General features: G+C 55.7%; 1 protein-coding gene across 4 annotated transcripts; it reads right to left on the reverse strand.

Annotated features, from left to right (window-relative positions):
• Positions 1-25,212, reverse strand: LOC119847210 (nesprin-2-like). 4 transcript variants are annotated; one of them, XM_038381777.2, is made up of 13 exons: positions 24,647-24,972; positions 22,338-22,470; positions 15,454-15,704; positions 14,763-14,913; positions 13,030-13,212; positions 11,573-11,710; positions 8,902-9,096; positions 7,324-7,606; positions 6,612-6,718; positions 5,230-5,308; positions 3,296-3,450; positions 2,329-2,390; positions 1-1,512 (listed from the first exon to the last, which is right to left on the reverse strand). In XM_038381777.2, the coding sequence occupies exons 3-13, from the start codon at positions 15,579-15,581 to the stop codon at positions 1,305-1,307; spliced, it is 1,689 nt and encodes a 562-aa protein (XP_038237705.1). In that variant the 5' UTR covers positions 15,582-15,704; positions 22,338-22,470; positions 24,647-24,972; the 3' UTR covers positions 1-1,304. The 4 variants fall into 4 exon arrangements, 2 of the variants coding, with proteins under 2 accessions (XP_038237705.1, XP_038237703.1); XM_038381775.2 differs by having other exon boundaries at positions 15,454-15,708; positions 24,647-24,971; XR_006276795.1 differs by lacking the exon at positions 1-1,512 and having other exon boundaries at positions 3,296-3,493; positions 15,454-15,708; positions 24,647-25,212.
• Positions 25,213-25,474: the final 262 nt, after the last annotated feature.

A 25,474-nucleotide genomic window follows, 5' to 3' on the forward strand; every position in this document is an offset into this window, starting at 1 on the left:
TTTGTTTCCCAGGTGTGTATTTTTATTGTGGAGGCTCGTGTTAACCATATAAATGTGGGCTATAGCCCGGCTCCCAGAGGATGGACCCATAAAGACAGAGGCCGATTCCCTTGTCAGACACAGCTCCCTCTCTCTGTGCCAACCTGGCAGGGCACAGGGGCCTTAAACAGGGTGGAAAGGACCCCTAGAGACTCCCCGCCATCTAGGGCACCTACCCAGGCTGTGCTCCCAGACCCCACACATTGGTGGTGCAGTGTGGCTGTTCTCTGCCCCCCAGGGCCCATGGGGAGGGATCGGGAGCATGGCATGAGCTAGGTACAAGGGGGTGGCTGTGTCCAGCAGGCGGGGAGCACCTAGAAAGAGACCCACAACGAGGCAAGGGAGAAGCTGCACCAACCCAGGGAAGCATGAGTATTTCTCAAAGGCACAAGGCCTGTGTTCATAGCACGCCCCCCACCTCGCTAGAACAAGTGCTGTCTGTCTACCAAAGGACTCGCACAGCCCCCCTCACTGCAATATCTGACCCCCTCCCACCCGCTAATGCAGTTAGCCTCACAACTGCAGAGGGCGGAAACTGAGGCACGGCAAGGCTAAATGACTCACTCACATGCCTCTGTCTGCAAAGTCCAAGAATGGCACCCTCACCCCTGAGCCATCCTTTCTACCAGCATCTGCCCCCCAATAAAGGCATGGGACATGGGCATGGTTTGACTGCCAACTCTTTGTGGCAGGGGGTGGCTGGTCCCTGGCTACAGAGCTCCAATGGTAGCCATGGCACCATGTTGGGTGACTAGCATGGCACCAATTACCACATCCATTCATCCTCCCGCATGGATCCAATGGTACCAGTTATAACGGTACCCACCCCCAGGACTGCAGCAGTACCAGTTACAACGCCTTCGCCAGTGGCATAGCCATCCCATCCCATCCCATCCCGATTTTTCACATTTGCTCTCTGGTCACCCTAGGTCCTTGGTCGGTGCAGTGGTGGAACCAGCTGATTTCTTGAGGTTCCTTCCAGCCATAAGCTTCTGGGTTTGTGGGGGTCAGCTCTGGGGGGCTCTGGCGCTACTGATGAGCTTCTTCCAAAGTCCCCAGAAGGATCCAAAAGGTGTTTCCTTCACGGGCAGGCTCCTTGCAGATGTGGGCATGGCGAGAGGTTGGTACCTTCCTCAGAAGTAGGTGGCACAGCAGATGCCCAAGGAAAAGCCACCCGAGGGTAGCACTGAAGGGTGGGAAGTGACCCCTCCGCGCTTGGAGCTGCCCCCACCATTGGGGACCCCGTGGGCATTTTCCCACCACACCTACGTAGGAGGTGGCCCGTTGACGTACTTCAGCATGAAATGGAAGGACCGGGTGTAACAGGGCATTTCAGCAAGGGAGAGAAAGGAGGTGCTGGCCAGGAGGAGCAGGAGCAGCCCAGCCACAGAGAGCAGCAACCTCTTCATTCTGACCAGGATCCTGGGGCCTGGGCGAGATTGATCCAAGAAAGCCGTGGGCTGCGACATAGCCCTGGAGGAACGAGATACCAGGAGTGGAGTTGGCACATGTGTGTGGGGAAACAGAACAACAGGCACGGAAGAGGCCCCACTGCAGCTCAACCCCCTCTCTGCGAGCTCCAGAGGAAAAGGGGACCATGGGCTGTGGAACTCCCAGCCACTGGAAACAGGAATGGGCTCCTATGGGACCCGCCCCTCCCAGCATCCCTTTCTCTGCACTGCTCTGTCCCCTGGCTGGGGGACCAAAGCCCCCTCCTGAGGGGCGACCACCAAAGCCAGTGGAGGGGGGAGGGAGCCTGGTGGCTGTTTCAGACACAAATGCATCTGGAGACCTTCCCTCCAGGGTGTGGGGAAGGGGCAGGTCTGGCTGGGGCTGGAAAGGACGGGTGGTTAGTTAGATACAAGGAGAGGGGGTGCTAGAAAGTCTGGGCTGGCTTTATGGCCAGCCCACTGGGAGGTCAACACCCAGCGCCACCTCTGCCCCTCACGTCTCAGCCTCATTCGCCCAGGCCGACTGGACAACCCAGCCACAACCGGGCTGCGCTCAGACTGCTCCAGACACCCCTTGGGCACATCTGCTCTGGCTCTCTGTAACCCTTTGCAGGTAGGCAAGGACCCATGGGGTGGGGACCTGGGACAGACAGCTGGGGGCACTGGTGCAACATGCTAACCCACCCCACTCCCAGGAAAGCAGGCATGGCAAGGCAGGACTGGGAGGTGGGGAGATGCCAGGCCTGGGGTTGGGGGGGGGGTCAGTCGGGGCAAAGGACAATCTGTCTGTGTCATTCCTGCCCCTCTCCCACCGTGGCTCAAAGCAGCAGCCCCCTACCCCTTCTCAATGAAGACTGCCACGTCCTCAGAGCCGAGACCAGCCTGATTCCTCTCGCAGGGCTGCAGAAGAAAGGACGGAGAAGGGGGCCATTAGCCAGGGCTGGTTGGGGCCCAACACCCCCTTGAGCTATGGGCTCCGCATGGCCAGGCCATCCAAGGTACCAGTCCCGAGCCCACCACACGTGGGGGCTTCTTCCTTAACTCGCGCAGGGGAAGGAAACTTTACAGCAGAAGAGGTGCTGTCTAGTGGTTAGAGCAGGGGGCTGGGAGCCAGGACTCAGGGGCTCTATCCCCAGCTCTGGGAGGGAGGGGATCTAGTGGGCTAGAGCAGCAAGGGGTTGGGAGTCAGGACTCCTGGGTCCTACCCCAGCACCAGGGAGGGGAGTTACGTCTAGCCCCATGCTTGGCTCATGCGCTGGGTGGGCATCGCTCTTTCTAACGATCCGCAGTACAAGGTGGCCTCCCCTCCTTGGAGTGGCCAGGCACATCCCGGCTTAGCTTGGGGAATCTCACACCATCCCAGCGCGAAGCACCCCAGCTGAGGTCTACTGATGGGGGCGCTCCAGCCAGCTTGACCTGCCCAGGGCTGGACGCTGGGACTGGCAGGGCCAGCCAGGTCCTCGACTTTCCCAGCCACAGCTGCGATCACCCACGCTTGGCCTTGCTGCTTGGGGAGGGGAAACTGGTGGGCAGCCCCATCACTAAGGCCTGGGGGTGGGGGTGGATAGAAAGGGATGAGACCAGAGGGGAGGACCCCCCCAGCCCAAATCCCACTTGCATCAGCTCCCCCTAGGGTGCCCCATCCCTGCAGAGGTCACGGGGCTGACCCCCAGACCACCTGATCAGCACTGCCATCCCCAGCAGGGGAGGGAAAGCCACATGGAGCTTGGGGCCGGGAGAGAGCCAAGCCCTGCAGGCACTGGGGATGTGGGGGTGTCGGTAGGCTGGGGTGCAACAGTGCTCACCTCCATCACTTCCGGCTTGCCCTGCTCCACACAGGTCTGGTCCAGCCAGCTTTCAATCCGCTTGGGGTCAAAGCCCACCATCTCTGTCTGGCGGCAGGCTTCATTCCCCAGTGCCAGGCCCTGGGGATGCTGGCTGCCCTGCCGAGGGCCATTCCCTAAGAGGAGAGGATGGCGCGGGCGTGACTACCAGGGGCAGGGCTACAAGAGAGACACCAGCCCAGGGGAAGAAGGATGACCTGGTTATTAGGATACCAACCTGGGAGACAGCAGGGATGGGTTCAAATCCTTGCTTTGCTACAAGCTCCTTGGACAAATCACTGAGCCGCTCAGTGCCTCAGTTTCCCCTTCTGTGCAATGGAGATACCGGCCTCACAGGAGGGTTGTGAGGCAATCGGCTAAGTAATGGGGGAGTATCAGCAGATAGCTCAAAGGAGTTAATAATAGGGGGCTGCAGAGCCAGTGGCATGGACTATGCAGCCCTTTATCTTCAGGGTGCTGGTTTGATACCATCCCATCTCAGTACATGCTACCAGCTCATGGCTGTTGGGTGGCCTCCCTACTGTGAAATGAGTTTGTCAGGTCTCAGTCCAGTTCCTGGGGAGTCCAGTGTCCCCCCTCCCACCCAGCAGAGGGGCCCAGAACTCAAGGGGCCCTGGAGACAGAGCTCATCCCCGAAAGGGGAGTCTTTCCAGAGCAGCGGCTGAGAAATAGATCTCGGGGGCTGGCCACGTGGGACCTTCCACCAGTCCTGAGCCTGGGTGTTTTACGCTGCAAAACCCCGTCCTGCGCTGAAAGGCACCAAGACCTCACAACTCGCTTCACGCCAGCCACGGCACAGCCATAGCGCTGGGGCTATAGGCAACCAAAGGCCACGTTCAAGCCCATAAGGGGACAAAGCCCTGCCCTGGTCCATAAAGTACCTTTCACCGTAAGTACCTATGCAGGAAGGAGAGATCTGATCGTAGAAGACTCTCTTATAGGAGCACAGACAGGCAGAGTGAGATCAAGCTGCTGGGATGGGAAGCTGGATAAATAAAGAATTAACCATTGGAGCAGCCCCATAGGAGACATGGTGGATTCTGCATCGCTCTCCACGGAGATCAGATCCTCTAGCTCAACCACCAGATCTGGGCTGGCTGCAGCCTGGCTGATCCGAATGGCCCCTTCTGGCCTTAGACTCTATGAACCACCCGGCTCCCTCCAGTCGGTTTCCAGCCAGACTGGGGGAAGTCTATTCAGGGGGGTTGGGACTAGAGGTGGGAGAAGTGTTTCAGTTTTCGGTGACAAACGCAGATTCGGCACGTTTTGCAAACCGGTGACTGTTCTGCTGACTTGTTCGTGTTGCAAAAAACAAACCACAACAGGACCCCGGCGGCAAACACACAAGTCTGAAAAAGCCCAAGCAGTTTTGGTTTCTTTTGCTCCGAACGACTTGGGGTTTCGAAAATCCCTTCAATCTCACTTTAAAAAAAAAAAAAATTTAAACAAGGCTCAGACACGAAACAAGATTTTTTTCCATGTTTCGATTCGCCAAAAATTCTGATTTTTTCCCCATAGATTCAGAACTCACAAAGCTGGAGGGGCCCACTGCCCTGAATTAGCCTAGTCTGGCCTGTGGAACACGGATCAGAGAACGGCCCTGAATTAATTCCTATTTGAACTAGATTTCCTGTTATTTATACAGCTTTAGAACACAAGAACGGTCGTACTGGGTCAGACCACAGGCCCATCTAGACAGTGGCCAGTGCCTGGTGCCCCAGAGGGAATGAACAGAACAGGATAATTATCGAGTGATCCAGTCCCAGCATCTTTTCTTATGACCCCACAAGTTGCCCCTCATTAGCTAGTGCGAGCTACCTAGGGGCTTTCTTGATAGCGGGTAGGCAGTGGTCGGCTGGATTGGACTGTGACGGGCCAGGAACCGAGTTACTTACCAGAACCGCCCCAGGCAATTTCCACCTTCTTTCTGGTCGCCAGGGAGAGACAAGGCCTGTCCTGGGAGCCCAGCTGCACCTGCGTTCCCCCCCCAAAAGGGAATGGCCTGTTAATGATAGCAACAGCTCCTCCCCAGGGGACAGGGTTAGTCTCATTCTCGGGTTACAGGGACCGGAGGGACACCGCCCCAGATCACACAGTGAATCAGGGTTAGAACTGGGAACAGGAACCAGGAGTCCTGAGCCCCAGTGCCTCGTACTCTAACGACTAGACCCCACTTCCCTCCAAGAGCTTGGGATAGAACCCAGGTATCCTGGCTCCCAGCCCCCTGCTCTAACCACTAGACCCCACTCCCTCTTACAAATACAATAGGGAATCACCTTGTCTCTGATTCCCAGTGAAGCCCATAAGCAGCGGGGGATCACGTTAGGCAAGGGAAGCTCACCCTGCTACTGATCGGGCTACGGCTGGTTTAGGGCTAGACCAAGGCTGCAGCGGCCTTGCGGTTAAGGTGCTAGGCTGGGACTCAGGAAAATGGTGTTCCAGTCCCAGCTGTGAGAGACCCTGCGCCAGCCACTTCATCTCGCCGGGCCTCAGTTTCCCCTCCCCTCAAACAGAGAGAATCCCCCTCTGCCTGTGAGTTCTCAGAAGCACGGCTGGTCGGGTGCCCTGATCTTAGTTACTGTGTCTGGGCAGCGCTTGGAGCCACGGGGCCCCGATCTCAGTTACCGCGCGGCACCTGGCACGACGGGACCCGGAATTTCACTCCGGGGGCTGCTGCTGTAAAGCAGATCATGAAATGTGGAGAGGGGCTTAGGTGACACGGATGGATCCTACGTGGGGAAGGAGGAAACAAGCCTAAGGGCTGAGAATTGGTCCTGGGAATTAATCAGACCCCTGGGCCACCATAGAGTACCAGCGATTGGGGGGGGGACCAAAGGGGACTGTCCCCCACATTCACTTTTTAAACATGGGGGTCCATGCCTCTCCCCACCCCCTTTTTGAACCTGAACTCAGCAGGGGAGCTGCGAGGGAAGCATTCCCCCCCCCTCCTCCCCAGCTGGCCCCTGACTGGAGCTGGGTGGGGTGGCCCTGAAATCTGGGACTGGGCCCCCCCAACTTCTGCTGTCCACCCCTCACCCCTGGGTCACTGATGCATAAAACCCCTTCCAGGACTTCGCTTCAATGCTCCCCGAAGGGGTCAGTTTCATCACACCCGAAACCACCCCCCCAACCCCCACCCCCCGGCCATTTACAAAGGGGTCCCAGGAAGCTCCCGCTGGTACTTTTAGGTTTAAGGCCAGCAGACCTCTGGTATGTGTCACCCAGTGACCCCTGTATCAAGCTCAGCCCCCTGGGATGGACTATGACAGCTACCTACATTCGGGTCCTCGTGGCTGGCGCCTCTCCCACATCCGGCTGGCCAGCTGGCGGGCATGTTCGGCTGGCAGCTGCACCTCCGGCCCGACTCCTCCCACTGGCCCACACCTGGAGAGAGGGAACGATGGCAGGTGGTATCTGCCCCTTTAAAAAGATCCCCCGTGTCCTCCATGCCCCCCAGGAACTGCTGCAGCAATGTTGGGCTGGCCCAGCTCGGCTGCCCCCCTTTAAATGATTGCCCCTTTAAGGCAAGGGGGGTGGGCAGGTCTGTGCACCTCCAACCCATCTCCAGGGTCAGGAGCTGCTGCCCTTACAGCTAAGCCCCAGGAGGGAGCTCACAGCTGGGTCATTGTTGGGGGTGGAGGGCCAGTCCCTTTCAGGGTGGCCCACCCCTGCCATATGTGGCGGGGGGGTGGAGGAATCTTTATGGCAAGAGGTGTTGTCTAGTGGGTTAGAGCTGGGGAGTGTGGGGGCAGTCTGGACTCCTGGGTTCTATCCCCAGCTCTGAGAGGGGAGGGAAGGGGAGTCTAGTTGTTGGGGGGTTTCTGGGAGTCCAGACTCCTGGGTTCCATCCCCATCTCTGGGAGGGGAGTGAGAAGCCACCTCCTACCCATCATCGGGGGCAGTTTGGGGGGCTCTGCCCCTTTAAGGACTCCTCTCCCCACCACTGCAATTCAGAGCAGCCAGAGCCTGCAACCTACTACAGCCCGTACCTGTGATGGCGCTGCAGTAAGATGAACCCTCTTCATCATGAGACGTGGACCCACCCACGTCCACCGAGGGGTCCCACTCCAGGTCCAGGCTGTCCTTCCAGGCAGCCCCGAACGGATGGCAGCGCCGGCAGCAGAGAGCCTTGTGCGGGGTGGACTGGTAGATCCAAGCAGCGGGATGGGGTCCCCTGGCTTCTCCCTCGACCTCAGGCTTCAGTGATGCATCTGTGAAGCAGTCAGACTCCACTTCGGTCTCTCGGTCTGACAGCCACTTGTCCTCAAAGACCTGGTGGGTGAGCAGGGAGGGTCAGCAGGAAAGAGACAGCGGCTCCCTAGGCCTTCAGTAGCCTTTAACTAACCCTCCTGCAATGGATCCTGCAGGGGGCAATTCCAATACACCTGAGCTAAAGGAGAATCCCCAGTCATTGTTGGCAGTATAGGGGCTATGACACATTCAAGCCATTTTTATTCTACCTGCAGAGAGCAGTGAAGCACACACAAGCTTGTAAATTATAATATCTCGCCTGACAATCCCCAAACACTTTGGAAACTGATTCCCAGAGATCCCCTCATCTAGCTCTGTGAGTACAGCTGCAGTTGTTTATCCAGAGAGCCCTCCCCCAGGGCTGAGGCGCCGTCGCCTTCGGGACGGAATGCGGCAGCTGTTTATACAAGGATCCCTCAGTGCTGAGACGCAGCTGCCTCTGGGGTGGGGCACGGCAGCTGTTTACACAGAGCTCCCTCACCCCATGCTGAGATGCAGCCACCTCTGGGGTGGGCATGGCAGCCATTTAACAGCTGCAGAGCAATGTTTCACAACAGCTGAGGAGCGGAAGAGAAGAATACTTTAGCCAGTTGAAAATGCAGGGAGGGGACTTAGGAAGGTAAAAATGCAACAGTTCACAAGGAAATATGGCCATGATCCAGGTGTTTCGTAGCCCAACTCTTGCCAGAAAAACACCACAATGAGCACCCGTTGCCTGGACCTCTCCCCTCACCAGCACAACAAATGCAGCCCCTGCCACCAAACCTGGGCCTTGGGGTCTGGCGAGAGCCCCCCCCACTGAGCCCCCGCTCTGCTTCTTGCAGCATGCCAGTTGGAATCAGCTGACTTAGACTGGCGCGTACTCCCCTTTGTGCCCCCCCCACCCCGCATCACAGCTCCCCCCCAGTGCCACCCTGGGGCACTGGGGTCAGCACTGAATGCACGGGGACAGCACCCCCTACTGATCCCCACCCCACTCCCTACATCACAGCCCCCTCTGGTGCCAGCACTGACTGCAAGAGGAGCACACCTCATTCTGTGCCCCCACCCCTCTTTGCAGAAGAGCACCCCCTAGTGCCACCGTGGGGCATTACAGTCAGCACTGACAGAAGGGAGCACTACCCCACAATGAATCCCCCACCCTGGGGGCCCTGTGGCCCCCAGGATTTTCCTGGTAAATCTCACATCCATAGTCTGGGCAGGGCTGACCCTGTGCAGCCAGAGAGATTTGCTGGGATTGCAGCACAAGGTCGCCCAGGTGCCCGGTGACGGTTGAGCCGCAGTGCCCCGTGGCACGGGCTCTGCCCCACGCGTACCAGCCTCATGCTGACCAGCCGGCGGCGGAAGCGGGACACCCGCCAGAAGACCTCCTGGCAGTAGCAGCTCAACTCCTGCAGCTCCTCCTCCAGGATCTCGGCGTCCTGCGGCTCGCTCCTCTGGATCAGCCGCTCGCCGGACACCAGCAGCCAGTCGAGCCGCTCCGCGTTGGATTGCACGGCCTCCTGGAACTCCTGGGACAGAGGGGAGACATTAGCCGAGACAATGGGGCTGGACCCTCCTTGCTCCATGCAAACTGCCCCGGGAATCTTAGCAGGCATGGCCTCCGATTTACATCTTATCCAGCTGCACAGCGCCCCTATGCTGGGGCACTGGGGTTTACCCTGGAGAGTACCCCCGACTGAGCCCCACCCTGCTCTCTGCAGCACAGCACCCCCTAGTGCCACCATCTCAATGCTGCCCCAGAGAGAAGGGCAAGGCCAAATGAATGGCCGATCCCAACACCTGCGGGGTGTGGTCACCCCTCCAGTTCCTGACCCCGCTGAGCTTGCCAGAACGGAGCGGCTCGGCGCCCAAGGTCACAGAGCTGCAGCAGCTCAGCCACTGGGTTTATTACGTGCCCAGGGACAGGTGCGATCGCTAACTGGAAGCGATAAGCTAATCTCGGTATCGATCTGGCATCCCTGCAGGTTTCCGTGCAGAGGCTGGCTGGTTTGAGCAAGCAGAGTTCTGGTAATACACATCAACACCTGTTCCCTCCTGCCCCCAGCGCACAGAGCGGGAGGCGGGATTCAGGAGACCAATCAGCCCTGGGATATTTGAATACTGCTCAGTGCCTTCAACCACAGGACAAAGTCCACACAGACACGGATAGAGGGGTGGGTGGAATACGGCCCGTTGACTGAGATCATTCGGCTGGAACTCGGGAGATGTAGCCTGCTAGGTGACTTGGGGCAAGCCACGTCCCCACACTATGCCTCAGTTTCCCCATCTGTCTAAAGGGGAAAAACAATACTGCCTCCTTTGGGGAGTTCTTTGAGATCTGCTAAGGAAAGAGCTAGGGATTCCTGGAAGAAAAGAAGAGCTAGTTTTCCACTGGCCTGAGGCCTGGCAAACTCATCTCACACAGGCCAGCAAATGGCCCATCCAGGGGAAACACTCATCAAGTTTCAATCCCTATTGACTGCGGCCCGATGGAAGTGGTGACCTAAAGGAGAAAGGGCCCACAGCTCAGCCCCAGGCTCCAGCTCTGTGTTTTATACAGGGAGCCTGCAGCTATCTATCCCTGCGCAGCGCTTTGATCCAGGTGATCGCAGCAAATATTTCAGTTTCCTCTCTGAAAACCCACCTGCCTTGTCCCTTACAGACTTTTAACGTTTATGATCACAGGGGTGGGGCGTCTGTCTGCTGCACCCTGCTGGCGGGGACAAGCCCTGCTCTGTGCGTGCACAGAAAGAGAGGAGGCGGCACAAAAATGACACCGGATAGAAGAATTCACTTCCCAGTAAACGTGAGACCAACCCAACCTATCCTGATCTACACGACTCCAAGCTTTGGGGAGGTCTGAACTTGTGTTTGAAGGAGGCGGCGACATGGAGTCAGGACTCCTGGGTTCTATTCCTAGCTAGCCTCCCCTTAAGACTTCAGCAGAGTCGCTTCCCTTCTCTGTGCCTCAGTTTCCCCATCTATAAAACTCAGAGGAAGATATCGACTCATATCCCTCGGGGGCTGAATTTATGAAGGTGCTTGGAGATCCTTGGAAGGCAGATGCTAGAGCATCACCGGGAGAAAATATTCCCATGCTGGAACTAGCCTGGTTTGACTCCCCAGCAAAAAGACACACACTATCCTCCCAAGCCTGTTTATTTTTTTTAAACCCTTAGCCTGCCGCCGTTGCTCTGAATGTATTGGCATCTCAGCATTTGACAGGTTAAGTGAAACGTGTCACCCGAAACCAGCTCGGCCATACGTCATTATCTAAAAAATAAAATTTCCCCTTCGGTGAACTAAATGTTTTCTATGTAAACAGATGATCAGGTGTGTGCCTGTGTACACAGGCGTCTGCACGTGCACTTCGCCAGTGATACCCACCTGCTGGACACAGAACAATCAGCCACAGACCGATGGACTTTGAATGGGAAGAGCAGGGAGTGAGCAAAGCTCATCACAGACATTGATAGCTCATGAGGTACGAGCCCTCCCCACTTCCCATCAGAGGGGCTAGGGGGAAGAATATGCAAGGATCACTTCACCCTGTGCAAAAATGCAGCCACCTCTGGGGTGGGATGTGGCAGCTGTTTATCCACTGCACTGGGACACTGGGGTGAGCACTGATTCAGAGGGAAGAGCACCTGCTACTGAGCCCTCACCTGGTTCCTTGCAACAAATGCCCCCCAGAGCCATACTGGAGCATAGGGGTCAGCACCAACTCCAAAAGGGAGTGCACCCCCTACTGAGCCCCCCACCTCACTCACCGCAGCACAGTGCCCCCTAGTGCAGCACCAACTCCAAGAGGAGCACAGCTGCTATTGAGCCCTCACCCTGCTCCCTGCAGACCAGTGCCCCTTGCATATTGTGCAAGATCATGCTGAGATAAGGCTGCACAGACGTGTGCATTGCACGGATGCATCTGGGAGTTGCAAGAGGCCAATACGATATATACATACCCTGCGATCCCTAATCCTTCACAAGAGGACGCTCTCATTTTACCTGCAGCTCCATCATTTTCTCAAGCGAGCTGCCCCCAGAGAAATGTTCCACATCGGTGAGCCGCAGATCCAGCTCCATCAGCCACACCTGCACGGTCTCCCGCTCCCACTCAAACTCCTCCCGCTGGCCGACAAAATACTGGAGTGGGGAGAAGCAAACAAACAAACAAAAATCAAAACAGAGCCAGCAGGTTTAGCAGGAAGTTGGACATTAGAAAATTCACACTTCAGTGTCCTTCTGCTTAGCGCTAATGACGCTAGAGGCTATTAATGATTATAAAAGGGCCAGGATTTTGAATTCTTGACAGACATGCTTGCAGAAGTGGCTGGTAATTTTTAGACACCCCTCTTTGTTTTTGCCCTAAGCACAGAAATCTCTTGGGGGCAGAACGACTTTTTGTTCAGTGTTCGTACGCCGCCTGTCACAACAGAGTAGTGGTCCATGCCTGTGGCTTCTAGGTGCTATCACGACACAAATGGTGAATCAATAACAACACTAATTAATCTGATGCTGGGGTGGTAGCCCTGAGTTTCTGACACTTTGCTCTTTTTCATAGAATCATAGGACTGGAAGGGACCTTGAGAGGTCATCTAGTACAGTCCCCTGCACTCATTGCAGGACTAGGTATTATTTAGACCATCCCCGATGGGCGTTTGTCCAACCTGCTCTTAAAAATCTCCAATGAGGGAGATTCCACAACCTCCCTAGGCAATTTATTCCAGAGCTTAACCACCCTGACAGTTAGGAAGTTTTCTCTAAATGTCCAACCTAAACCTCCCTTGCTGCAATTTAAGTCCATTGCTTCTTGTCCTGTCTTCAGAGGTTAAGAACAATTTTTCCTCCCTCTTCTTTCTAACCTTTTATGTACTTGAAAATGGTTATCCTGTCCCCCTCAGTCTTCTCTTTTCCAGACTAAACAAACTCAATTTTTTCCATCTTCCCTCATAGGTCATGTTTTCTAGACCTTGAATCATTTTTGTTGCTCTTCTCTGTCCACATCTGTCCAATTTGTCCACATCTTTCCTGAAATGTGGTGCCCAGAACTGGACTCAATCCTCTAGATGAGGCCTAATCAGTGTGGAGTAGAGTGGAATAATTATTTCTTTTGCATTTTGCTCAGCCGAGTGGCACGAATCTGGGCCTGATCAATTTCACTTTCTGGGCCAGATCCCCCTCTTGGGTAAATAAGTGTTGCTCTAATTCACACCAACTGAGGATCTGAACCATTTCACTGTCCGTGTCTCCCTGCTGAGTAAGGGATATCCAGTGTAACAAGGGGCAGGTTTATACACCCATCCTGTCTCCCTCCCCACCCAAATATTATTAGTGGGGGAGACACCATGGGCACATTTCTTTGCCTCTTAATGACCCCAAATTCCTGGACACAAAGATGGTGCCTTGAGCTGCCTCCCCACCATGCCAGTGCCCCTCCCTCCCAGAGACCTGCCAGCTGGTACCTTCAGTCTTTTGAGAATGGCAGCAGCTCGTTTCTGGAGGTTGTCCCAGCGCTGGTTGCTCTCCTGGACCGCGGCCCTGAGCCGGCCCTGCAAACTGATGCTGTTAGCCTGAACCAGCTGCCGGTACTGCCTGTTTAAGGACTCCAGATGGTGCAACTTCTCCTGGATCTGCCTTTGCAGCACCTGGAGGGAGAAAGGGACACCAGCACAGGTGAGGAAGGGCAGCCTTGCTGTTATAGTCCTGGACTAGGACTGGCTTGGATGCTGGCCCCTGCTGTAGACGTTGCAAGTCGCAGTGTCACTCTGGGCCTCAGTTTCCCCATCTGTAAAATCTGAATAATTCTCCCCCTCTCTCGGGGCGGGACGGGGCTGGGAGGATCAATTCATGAGCAGTTGTGCTGTGTTCAGGGACTGCAGTCATTACCCTCTGGTGAGTATGTGTTATAGGCTCCCCACGGTGCTGATCTGCAGAGCTCATCCTAGGTTCCGTTCCCAGCTCTGGCAGGGGAGTAGGGGTAAGTGGTTAGAGCAAAGGGCTTGGTGGCAGGACTCCTGGGTTCTGTTCCCAGTTCTCCCACTATGTAACTCTGCGGTAAGTCACTTTCTCTGTTCCTTATCTGTCAAATGGAAATAACCAAGGCCTGGCTCAGGAGGGCAGAAACATGAGATGAAATGAAACGAAACGTTTGCAACAGGCTTCCAAAATCCTTGAAGCACTATGGAAACTGGAGACCTCGTTAGCCTCTTGCCAAGGGGAAGGACTGGGAGGTTATAAATGTTCCCCTTGTTTGATCTTCTGTGTATTCAGCTTTTGCTGCCACCTTTGAAATAAAAGGACTTCAATAAACACAACTCAAAGACTTCTCTGCTACTGAGGGTCTTCCCTGAGGTCTCTTTCAAGAGACTTCCTGCCAACCCTGCCCTATCCTGGCTGTGCCAACATCACTGTGCAGAAGAAATCATTCAGTTTCTTCCAGTATTATTTAATAGGTATACTACATTACCATCTATTGTCACCATGCTGAGCCCTATTAGGCTCATTACGGTAGTAGCTACCGGTCGCCATCTAGGATCTAGGCCCTATTGTGCTAAGCCTTATTAAGTGTATTATGATAGCATCTACAGTCCCCATCAGGGTTTGAGGCCCCATCATGGTGAGCCTTATTAGGTGTATTACAGTAGTGCCTATAAACCCTATTGGAGTTTGGGGCCCCATTAAGTGGAGCCTTATTAGGTGTAATACAGTAGCATCTACCGTCCCCATCATGCCTTGTTTTACTATGTACATTACGGTAGCAGCGACATCCCCACCCAGAATTGGGGCCCCATCAGCTGGGCCTTATTATGTATATTACGGTAGCACTGACAGCCCCATGCAGGATCAGGACCCCATTGAGCTGGGCCTTATTATGTATATTACGGTAGCACCTATATCTGCCTCCAGATACGGAGCCCCATTGTGTTGGGCCTTATTATGTGTATTATGGTAGCACCTACATCCCCATCCATTGTGCTGGGTGCCACACAGACACACAGCGAGAGACGGTCCCTACCCCAAGTCTAAATAGTCAAAAGGTGGGAAGGGAAACTGAGGCACAGAGCGGGGCCAGGACTGGCCCAAAGCCACTCAGAAGGAGGGTGGCAGAGCTATGCACAGAACCCTGGTGTCCTGAGTCCCAGTCTAATGCTCCATCCACTAGCCACGCTGCCCCTCTCCCCAGCCCCATCCTTACCTCGAACTTTTTGAGCTCCTCCTTGGCCACAGCGAAGGGCACCTGGGAGGAAGCGGGGGAGGTGGCCCACAGCTCCGCCCCCCGCAGCCAGTCCTGGAAGTGGGACAGGGAGTCCAGGATCCGCTCGTGCAGCCGGCAGGCCTGCTTGGCCCTGCAGGGAGACAGAGAGGAGCCTCACAGCACCCACGCTGGCACACCACCCCCCAGTCGCCACCCCCAGCGTTACGAACGCCAGCGACACCTGCTCCCCTGCCGCGCCAACGGAGCGACTGGAACGGACCAGAGACAGGGATGGGGAAAGCCAAGGGCCTGGCAGCTTGGCACAGCCGCGGGGGACATCTCTAGAAAATATAGACTCACCCCCACCTCCACCAGAGCCCAGTCCCCCCTCCTCTCTCCCCACTACATCCACCAGCCCCCCTCACATCCAAGCTCCCTTCATCCTTTCTTTTTCTTGCTGCCCACAAAATGACCTCCTTCCCCCCCACCAAAAAAAAACAAAAAACACGCAAGTAAAAAAAAAGCCAGCCCCCAAATCCCCACAATCCTTTGCTTCCTCAAAGGCTTCTGGGAAGGTCATTGGGCATCTTGCAGGTGGTGGGACCCAGAAAGGCCAACACCCCCCCTGTGCCCTGATACTGGGCGGGGTCTCCCCCCTCTCCAAATACCAGAGCCTGGATCTTGGCCTCACCTGATCCGTTTCTCCACGGAGGCTGTGCAGAAGCTGCAGCCGGCCGCCGGCTCCCCCTGGCGCACGGAGAGCATCCAAGGCTTCAGAAGAGCCGAGCCGAAGCTCCGGGCCACGCTGTCCCCCTGCATCTCCGGCTCCCCCTCACTTCACAATCCCCGCGGGCGTCTTGGGGATGCCTGAGCGTCTGGACAAAGCCTGGGTATCCGCGGGGGGTGCACGACCGCCCCTCCTGGGAGCGGGTCCGGCCAATCCTGTCTGGGCACAAACGGATCTCACCTGAATAACAGGGCTGCCGCTCGCAGCTAGCGCTGGGAGAGTCGCACAGCAGGGCCGGCCAGAACCCAAAGGGGGCGGGGGGGGCCCTGCTGGGGAGACAGGAACTCCTAAGGGCAACAGGTGCAGAGAAAATCCAGCTGCCCCCACCCCCGGGGGAGAACGCTCTGCTCTCATAAATTACAGCCACGCTGGGAGGCCCTTGGGTCAGAGGTATTCCCGAAAGGGGCAGAGAAGGGTGTCACTGCACAGAGGAGCTTCGAAATAGGTGGAAACTCGTCTGAAATCTGTCCTCCCTCCCCCCATCATGCTCCCCAGGCAGTATGGGGATGGCATTAGGAACAGATCAGGGGTGTGGCTGGGGATCACTGCGCTGTGACTATTCTCTGCCCCCTAGGGCCCATAGGGATGGCTTGGGGGCATGGCTTGGGTGCACTGCACTGTGGTTGTTCTCTGCCTCCAGGGGGCAGATTGGGCATGAAGCCAGAGGACCCTGCACTGTGGATATTCTCCTCCCGCCCCCCCCCACCAGCCCATAGGGGGCAGATCAGGAGTGTTACCAGAGCGCAGTGCACTGAGGCTATTCTCTGCCCCCCAGTCACTTAGAGCAGCTGCGAGGCTGCTCTAACTGCACAAAAGGGCCAAGAATACGGAGAGTGCAAAGGAAGTTTAAAGCCCCCAGCCGTGGCCCCATATGGACAGATGGGGTAAGTGACAATCAGGGCCTGTATTCCATGGGGGACGTGGCTGGGCTTTGCAGTCACTTTGCACTGCCTCTGACCTGCCAGCAAGGTCAGGGAGCCCTCCGTTTGCAGATGGCATGGCTGCGGCACATCAGACTAGCAGCAGACCTGGACCCAGGAATCTCAGAATGGTGCCTGGGGAGACCGAGTTGAATACAGGACGGGAGGAGGCAGTATTAGGGGTGTGGTAAAGGTGGCTGGAGGAGAGGGGAAGACTTTTTAAAAGATGTCCTGCAAATAAGGTTACCATATTTTCAGTTTCCAGAAAGAAGACACTGACAGGGGGGTACAGTTGGGGTGCTGGAGAGGGTACCTGTGGAAGGGGTACTCACTGGAGGTGGGGGGCAGTGTCACTCCCTGTCACGGTGGCAGGGCGGGGGGTGCAAGCCTAGGACACAGCAACAGCCATCGGTCAGCACTTCCCTGTGGGACCCCCACTCCCCAGGGCTGGGAGCTGGGACCGGGAGGGCAGGATTCAGCAGCTATGGCTGCAGGGGAATGGACTAATCGGGGCTCTTTCTGAAACACAACAGCTGCGCTACAAAAATCCTGGACGTTTCCTGTTATTTGAAAAATCCGCCCAGACAGAGGACGGAGCCTCAAAAAAAAGAGGTAACGTCCGGGCAAACCCAGACGCAAGGTGGTAGCCCTACCGGCAAAGGAAAACAAAATAGGGCATAGGCCCCTTTAATTTGGCTTCCGTTCGTTCCCCGTGCTGTTGGAGATCCTGCTTCGTAAAATCGAAGGCCAGCAGGGCCCCATGTAACCAAGTAGCATGACCCGCCGTGTAGCATGCGCCAGAGAACATAAGAACAGCCATACTGAGTCAGACTAAAGGTCCATCTAGCCCGGTGTCCTGTCTTCCGACAGTGGCCAATGCCAGGTGCTCCAGAGAGAATGAACAGAACAAGGCATCATCAAGTGATCCATCCGTCTCCCATTCCCAGCTTCTGGCAAACAGAGGCTAGGGACACCCTCCCTGCCAATAACCATTGATGGACCTATCCCCCATGAACTCATCTAGTTCTTTTTTGAACCCTGTTATAGTCTTGGCCTTCACAACATCAAAGTCCTGCCCCAAAACAATCCCTAGCCCTGATCTCTTCAGAAAATACCCAGCCCTGGTTTAAAAATCGTCAATTCAATTTGAAAAAAGGTTCACGACTTTTCAGCTTGGAAAAGAGATGACGAAGGGGGAATCTGAGGGAGGTTTAAAAAAATCATGACTGGTGCGAGAAAGTGAATCAGGATGTATTATTTACCCCTCCACATCACACAAGAACCAGGGGTCACCCAATGGAAGTAATAGGCAGCAGGTTTAAAACAAACATGAGGAAGTACTACTTTACACAATGCACAGTTAACCTGTGGAACTCATTGCCACGGGGATGTTGTGAAGGCCAAGACTGTAACAAGATTAAAAAAGAATTAGGTAAGTTCCTGGAAGGATAGGTCTAACAATGGCTATTAGCTAATGTGGTCAGGGACGCAACCCCATGCCCTGACTGTTAGAAGCTGGGAGTGAACAACAAGGGCTGGATCACTTGATGACCTGTTCTGTTCACTCCCTCTGAAGCATGTGTCGGAAGACACGATAATGAGCTAGATGGCCCGTTTGTCTGACCCACTATGGCCGTTCCTACATTCGATGGAGAATCCACCATGACCCTCGATAAATTGTTCCAATGGTCTCACCATAAAAATCTACACCTTATTTCCAGTCTGAATGTGTCTAGTTTCAACGGGCGTGGGATCGTGTCATGGAACGGCTCCTGTTGCTATTATGGCTGCTCTGCAGAAAGGGGTCTCTGTCAAACACCAGCTGAGCCTTGCATCCCATGACAGTCTGAGATTTCATTAAAGCCTCAGCAGCCTGGCCCACATGTTCCTTCAGGAGCAACCGAAGGAGTCATCCAAGCCCCCTCAGGTAGTGAAGGCAGCTGCCGACTATCAGGGGTGCCCCCAGATTCGCAGGTCAGAGCATGGACAGATGGTTGCCAACACAAGGGCGAGGAGACTGGCCATAGGGCATGGCTGGTGGAGGCAGAGCACCAGAGGAACAGAGTTTCAGGCCAGAAGGGATCATTAAATCATCTAGCCTGGCCTGCCGCAGAGCGCCCGGCAGGACATTCCATTCCACCCAAATACCCCAACATGGAGCTCGACTGAGATCAAACTGTGAATCACAGGCAGAGATCCAGGGGCCAGCAGGGCCCGAGGCTCATGCCATGGCAGAGAATTGATTAGGTGAGAGATGCCCGGATGATCCCAGCAGACGATCTGTGGCCCATGCTGTAGAGGAAGGCAAAAAAAAAACCCACCCCAAAGTCCCTGCCAATCTGACCTGGGGGAAATCCCTTCCTAGCCCTGAATCTGGGCATCAGTTGGACCCTGAGCATGTGAGCAAGACCCAGAAGTCAGGCATCTAAGACCACCCCAGAGCACTGGTCCACCCCATCCAGTGTCTCGTCTCCCGCTTTGGCCAATCCCCGATGCCTCAGAGGAAGGTGAAATTTGCCCTCCCCACCCCCAGATTACAACTGTGCATCGGGGGGGGGGGGAAACCTTCCTGATCCTGCAAGCAACTGACTGGCACCTTGAAGCAAGTATTATGAGCGTGACCCTTAGAAGAAGCAGAGGGACAGGGCTTCTTGGGCACAGAGCCACTGGAGGGGCAGACATGGGGATTTCTGAGTGGGGAAGCTGCCTGCTGCTATTTCTCCCTGCTGTGTTCAGGGAAAAGAGGACTTTCTGCACATTCTGTGTAAACAAACACCTGGTGATCACGGATATTTTTTTCCTCCTAATGGAAATAACCCTGCAAGGCCCCAAAATATTGGCTAAGGTGCTCAGGCCAAAGGGGCAACATTAGTATTACTAGGTGTGTTACGGTAGTGCCTAGGCACCCCAGTCATGGACCAGGAGCCCATTGTGTACATTTGCATTCCTATTGGGTGTATTACGGTAGCGTCTAGGCATTCTAGTCCTGGACTGGGATCCCATTGCGCCAGGTACTGTACATTTTGACAGCTACTGGGTGTACTGCAGTAGGGCAGAGGGCATCCCAGCAACAGCCCATGACCCCATTGTGCTAGGCACTGTACAAACAGTCCCCTCCTTAGAGAGTTGCCGATCCAAATACAAGACCAGGTGGAGACAGACAGACCGGGGGGGGGTAATAGACGGACACAAGGACACAGCGCTGGGCAGCGGGATAGGCATTAGTCTTACCAGCCCCCATCCGGTGCCAACCCTAAACTCCAGCCTGCGGCACCTGCCTCCCCGCTGGCTCGAAGATCTCTGTCCTACAGCTCTGCCTGCCTTCCCCGAACAAAACTGATCACCCAGGGATCTGCCGCTCCCAGCGGGGAACTACCTTTCATCTACCTCCTCCCCTGCCAGCCAGCAGAACCGAAAGCCAAACCCGGCAGGCCATCGGCTCCAGCCTGGGCTGAGCCAACCGCCCTCCTCCCCATCCTGACGTTTCCTGGTTTGTTCCTTAGCTGCTTTTGTGCCAACCAACACGTGATTTGTTTGTTGTGCCTCAGGAGGCCATAACTCGCCCCACCCAATTGTCACTCAGCGGTTTCCAGGCCACCTGCTTCGTTAGCAAGCTGGAGCCCAACCTTGGGGTGTCAGGCGAGCACTAAGAGGTGCAGGAAAAGATTTCCCCCTGGCCCAGCATTGCACGGCCTGCTAAGCGAACAGTGGCAGGGCATGAATAGATTGCGGGGATGAACGACACCCCAGCATCTTAATCGGGAGGTTTCCGTCGTCTTGGGAGCTTCAGCCACATGTCGAGGGCACAAAAAGGAGGGGTAAAGCCAGGATTAGAACCCAGCACTCCTGCCTCGCAGCCCCTTACGCTAAACACTTTAAAATGGCCCCTCCACAGTGCTTAATTTTTGACAGAATTGTGCCCTGGCCCCTCTAAGCTTGGCAGTTCATAGCCCTAACACCCGGTCCCTGACTAACCCAATAGAGTTAGGGATTGAACCCAGGGAGCCCTGACTGACTCCCAGGCCTCCCTGCTCTAACCACTGGACACCACTGTCCTCCGATAACTGGGAAGAGAACTGGGAAAGGAGTCCCGATGCCCAGCATGTACTGGCCCGCCCACCCACTACCCTCCTGTGCTGCCCCCTAATAAAACATGACATGGGATTGCTTTCAGTACCACCCTGCATGTCCTGTCTGGATAGGCCTCTCTCACTCCATGGTACCGCCACCCTCTGGAAAATGAACCTGCTGGAGGAGTCCTTAAGTCCTGAGCAAACAGACCAAGAATTCTGCAAATACACTCAGGATCCAGATTCCACCCCCCCCATCCCCACCCAGGGACGATTCTGAACCCCACCCCCATGGGGGGCTATGAGCCTACAAAGGAGCTAATGATGGCCTAAGCGGGCCCCGGGTTCTCAGTCATGCCAAGGCTCTCCTGTGCCACATGGGGGTGGAAACAACCCCCTGAGAATCCGCCCCCTGCAGCTGGCATGGAGTTAGTGTAAAGGTTGTGCCCAGCCTCTGGTGCAGGGGCTGGATCTGTGGGCGTGGCCAGGGCGCACTGGGTTGTGGCTGTTTTCTGCCCCACAGGGCCTATAGGGTGTGGATTGGGGATGTGGCTGGCCCATAGGGGGAGGATCAGGGGCATGGCTGGGGAGCCCTGGACTTTGGCTATTCTCTGCCCCCCAGGGCCCATAGGGGGTGGATCGAGGGTGTGGCTGGGGCGCCCTGCACTGCGGCTATTCTCTGCCCCACAGGGGCAGATTGGGGCTGTGGCTAGCCAGGATGCAAAGAGGACACTTACAGCCACCTCTCCCCAGCTATGCCGTGAACGCAGGGTCGGGGCAGCTGAGAATCAGAGTAACCCTGAGCCCTTCCCAGTCCCCTGTCTACACAGCCAGCACTGCAGGCAGCTTCCCCAGCACATAAAGCTGCCAGACCTTTACGCTCCTGAAGCGCCCTACATCCCCTGATCTCACACTGTTACTACTGAGTCCAAAAAGTGTCCTCACTGTTGGCTACTGAAAACCAGGTGTGGCAATTCCCCAGCTCCAAGTACAGGGTCTCCATTGGCCAAGCACCTTCCCTGGACTGGGGTTTAGGGGGCACCAGGTGAAAATATGCAAACAAACAGGGATGCAGACAAAAGATCCAGTGTGATCCTGTGGGTTGGGCCCTAGATTGGAACTCCACAGACCTCAGTTCTAGTCCTGGCTCCGCCAAGGACCGTAGGCCACTCGTTTCCTTTCACTGTGCCTCAGTTTCTCCTCCCACCCTTTGTCTAGTTAGACTGAAAGCTCTCCGGGGCTGGAGTGTCTTGGCACGACAGAGCCCCTAGCCACCACGGTGAGATAAAATAAAGTGGAAACGCTTGGGATTTTCTGATCCACTCTGGCCCCCAAATCTATGGATATTCCTGCTCTTTGCAAGCTCCGCCAGGAAATCCCGGATCCTGCTGACCCTGGACTTTGACCCCGATTCTGTGGCTGTCCCTATTTTAGAGAGAATGTGGGAAGGTTGTGGGGGAGAGGGGCAATGTCTGAGAGCTCCTGAGAATTGGGCAGACAGGCTGGAGGCCATCAGAATTGTTATCGACCATTCTGACTGGGTGGGGATTACACAGCTGCGAATGACTACTGGCAGGCACTTTGCTTTTCAGTGCCTCAGTTTCCCCATCTGTAAACAGGGGGATATTGATACGGCCCTGCCTTGTAAAAAACTCTGAGGTCTACCACTGATAAGAGCTAGGGATTGTAATTACCTTCTCTCCCCCTCCTCTGTGTCCCAGTAACTAAATTAGCAGTTTATCTGTTGAAGAATAAGAAATAAGGGCTGGATATTTCTTGCTCCCCAGCCCCCTCTTACCAGAAGCCTTTGTCGGTCACGGTTAGATTCCAAGGTGGGAAGAAAGGAGGATGGTTGCTGAGCTGCCACAAATTCCTTTCAGTGGGGCAAGATAGAGAGTTTCAGGAAGATGTTTCCATCCTGATGCCGAGCCCTGGAAGGCAGCGACCAGAGAAACACTGGATTATTTTTGTTCTAGCGGCCAAATGCCAGTTCTCTGAATCTGAAAGGCAACTTGGCCCCCCCGCACTAGGGTGGCAGCTGAATTCACAGGGAGACAGCATGATCTTTCTAATGTTAGTTTTTATAGTACAGTGGAGCTTAGAGCAACTGAGATCGGGACCCCGTCGGGGCCGGGCGCTGCCCAGACACGCAGTGACCGAGATCAGGGCCCCGTCGGGGCCGGGCGCTGTCCAGACAGAGTGAGCCACAGTCACTGCCCCAAAGAGGATGAGCTTTGAAACAGGTCTACACTTCAAATGCTGCAGCTGCACTGACGTAGCCCCTCAATGAAGACAGGAGGGTTTCTCCCCTCAGCATAGATAACCCACCTCCCCGAGAGGCGGCAGCTATATCTCCAGGCGACCTAGCGCTGTCTGCACTGGGTCTTAGTTTGGTTTAAGTGCGTCACGCAGGGGGTGTGGATTTTTCACACCCCTGAGCGACACTGAAGCAGACCTAATTTCCTAGCGTAGCCCTGCCCCCCATGGACTGTGCAGTTAACGGGGCTCAGCAGAAGGGCCCAGGGTCTGTTCCTAGGGCCCTGTTTGCAGGTTCAGGGCTTGCGTTTGCACTGTACCTAGTGCATTTCCATTGCTACCAGAAGCAAGTGTTGAATCATCATCACAGGGTGTGACATTACATCAGTCAACTTATCCAGGGGAGGGCGCTCAGCCCCTGGCTGCTAGGTTGGGGTCCCAGAGACAAAGTTTAAACCCAACATTTGCTTTGAAGCTAAGAAGCAGAGTGAAACCCTTTCTAGCAGGCAGGCCCTGCTCCTGCCAGGTGCTGGGCACCTGGGACTGCCAGAAAAGCCACCAGGAAATGAAACTAGCCAGGTGGTTGTTGGGCCCTCGAGACCTGCCTTCCAGTCCCAGCTCTGCCTGAGGTGAGTCACTTTCCCCATTTGTGAAGTGGGGATAACGCTACATTGGTTAGGCAGCGAGCTCTTCGGGCAAGGAGCCGCATCCTTCACATACAGCTCCTTGCAAACCAGAGCCTATAGATGCTAGGAGAATACAAAGAAGCAGGACTGTCGGGCATGATCCGGGGTTGATCCTGCTAGATCTATTTGGCAGCACGCCCCTTTAAACTTGTGCTCCAGGAGTTCGTGCCGTGATATACTGTAAACCCCAGGGAAGCCACAAACTTTGTACTTTGTCATTGACCAGGCCACATCTCCAACCCGGCAGCCGGGGTTAAAATGACAGAATAAATATTGACTGTGGAGTGCACACCAGTCCCTCAGATCCAGCTCCTGGTGAAGCTTCCCCAGACAGGAATCTCCCATCCCAGCACCCCCTAAATCCAGAGAAGTCGGGGCAGCTTTGCCAGGGAAGAACGGAGCCTCGTGTTTCCATTGCTACTGTTTATGACAGTACCACCTTGCCACCCCAGCTGAGAAAGGGACCCCGATACACCAGACAGTGCACGGATCCCCGACTAAGCCTGGCACCCCATTGTGCCAGGTACAGCACAGACCTTCGCCCCTGCCCCACATCAGGGGCCCCCATTGTGCCAGGCACAGCACAACCCCTCCCCAACCAAGATTAGGGGACCCCCACTATGCTAGGTGCAGCACAGACCCCTCCCCCAGCTGATATTAGAGGGCCCTATTGTGCCAGGTGTAACAGACCCTAATCAAGACCAGGGCCCCACCCCGCCCATCACAGCACAACCACCCGCGCCCCTCCCCCCCCCCCCGCAACCAAGACCAGGAGTCCCCGATGTGCTGGGTGCAGCACATATCCCTCCCAACTGAGATCAGGGGCCCTCATTCAGGGCCCCACTGCACCCATCACAACACAACCCTCCCCCCCCCAACCAAGATTGGGGGGGTCCCCATTATGTTAGGTGCTGCATGGACCCCATGTGCTGGGCGCTATATAGACACAGACTCCCTGCTCCAATAACCTGACTGTTGAGTCCTGATTATTCTCCCCTTCCCCACCCCATCCCCCCCAGATGGAGATTTGCGGCCCAGAGACCAGGTGAGATCAGCACCAATTGCCTCCCCTTTGCAGCAGCCTCAGAGAGACCAGCGATTGAAGGGGCCAGTAATGCCGGGCGCTCCAGCCAGCTGCCTTGCCCAGCGGCTGCCCTCACCGTACCTGATACGCAGAAGGCTTAATTCTAATCCACCGTGGCCCACTGGATCTGCAGTTCGACCCCAGAACCGAGGACCCTTTGCATCTCCAATGCTGATCAATCATTAACAGGTCCCGCTCCCTCCTCCACCCTGCCCTCAGGGCAGCCGGGTGAGTTAGACACCCGCCCAGCTGCGCATCTCCCCACCCGTCTGGAGGAGATGGGCGGCGAGCTATAGCCCAGGTTCTCTCCTGGCTTTCGGAGCAGGTGGGCAGGGCTGGGAGAATGGCACAAAAGCGGCACCAAGCAGATGGAGGGAGGGGTGGAGAGGTGCCAAGTAACCTGACCTTCCCTCGACAGGTAAGCGGGAGCGGAAGCCCAGCCCAACCCAGCCACCCGGCTTGCTCAAACAAATCCAGTGCATGCAAAGCAGCTCAGTTGCTTTCAGAGAGGATCGGGCCCTTAAGTCTTAATCGGTTCAGCCCAGGGCGGGGATTTACCTTGGGACGTTACACCCCCTACCCCAGTTCATTGTTTGCAGACTCATCTGGGGGTAGAGAGGAACCGAATTCCACGGCTGGACTGCCAACACCAGACAGATACGGCCTGCTCTCTGTTAACAAGGGGTGAGGGAAAGAGGTGCCAGGAAATGCAATCCCTCTGGGGTCAGGACGCGACGCAGGGGCCAGTGAAGAATCCAGTGCGCTGGCGCTAGCCCCAGGTTAGAGATGGGAGAAAATGAGGTGCAGAAAGGGGAAGTGCCTTGTCTAAAAAACAAAAAATGCTGAGACAGTGACAGGAATAAAACCCAGGAGTCTGGTCTCCCATACTGGCCCCCTCCCAGAGCTGGG

Source organism: Dermochelys coriacea, chromosome 23 (assembly GCF_009764565.3).
Source record: "Dermochelys coriacea isolate rDerCor1 chromosome 23, rDerCor1.pri.v4, whole genome shotgun sequence".
NCBI lineage: Eukaryota > Metazoa > Chordata > Testudines > Dermochelyidae > Dermochelys > Dermochelys coriacea.

Bases quoted from the DNA above. Each gene is read 5' to 3' on its own strand.
- LOC119847210 (XM_038381777.2), bottom strand. From the start codon at position 15,581: ATGCAGGGGGACAGCGTGGCCCGGAGCTTCGGCTCGGCTCTTCTGAAG. The intron at 3,451-5,229 runs GTAAGTAACTCG...CTCTCCTCTTAG, and splicing joins AATTGCCTGGGGCGGTTCTG to GGAATGGCCCTCGGCAGGGC. The intron at 1,513-2,328 runs GTAGGGGGCTGC...TCGTTCCTCCAG, and splicing joins GCAGTCTTCATTGAGAAGGG to GGCTATGTCGCAGCCCACGG.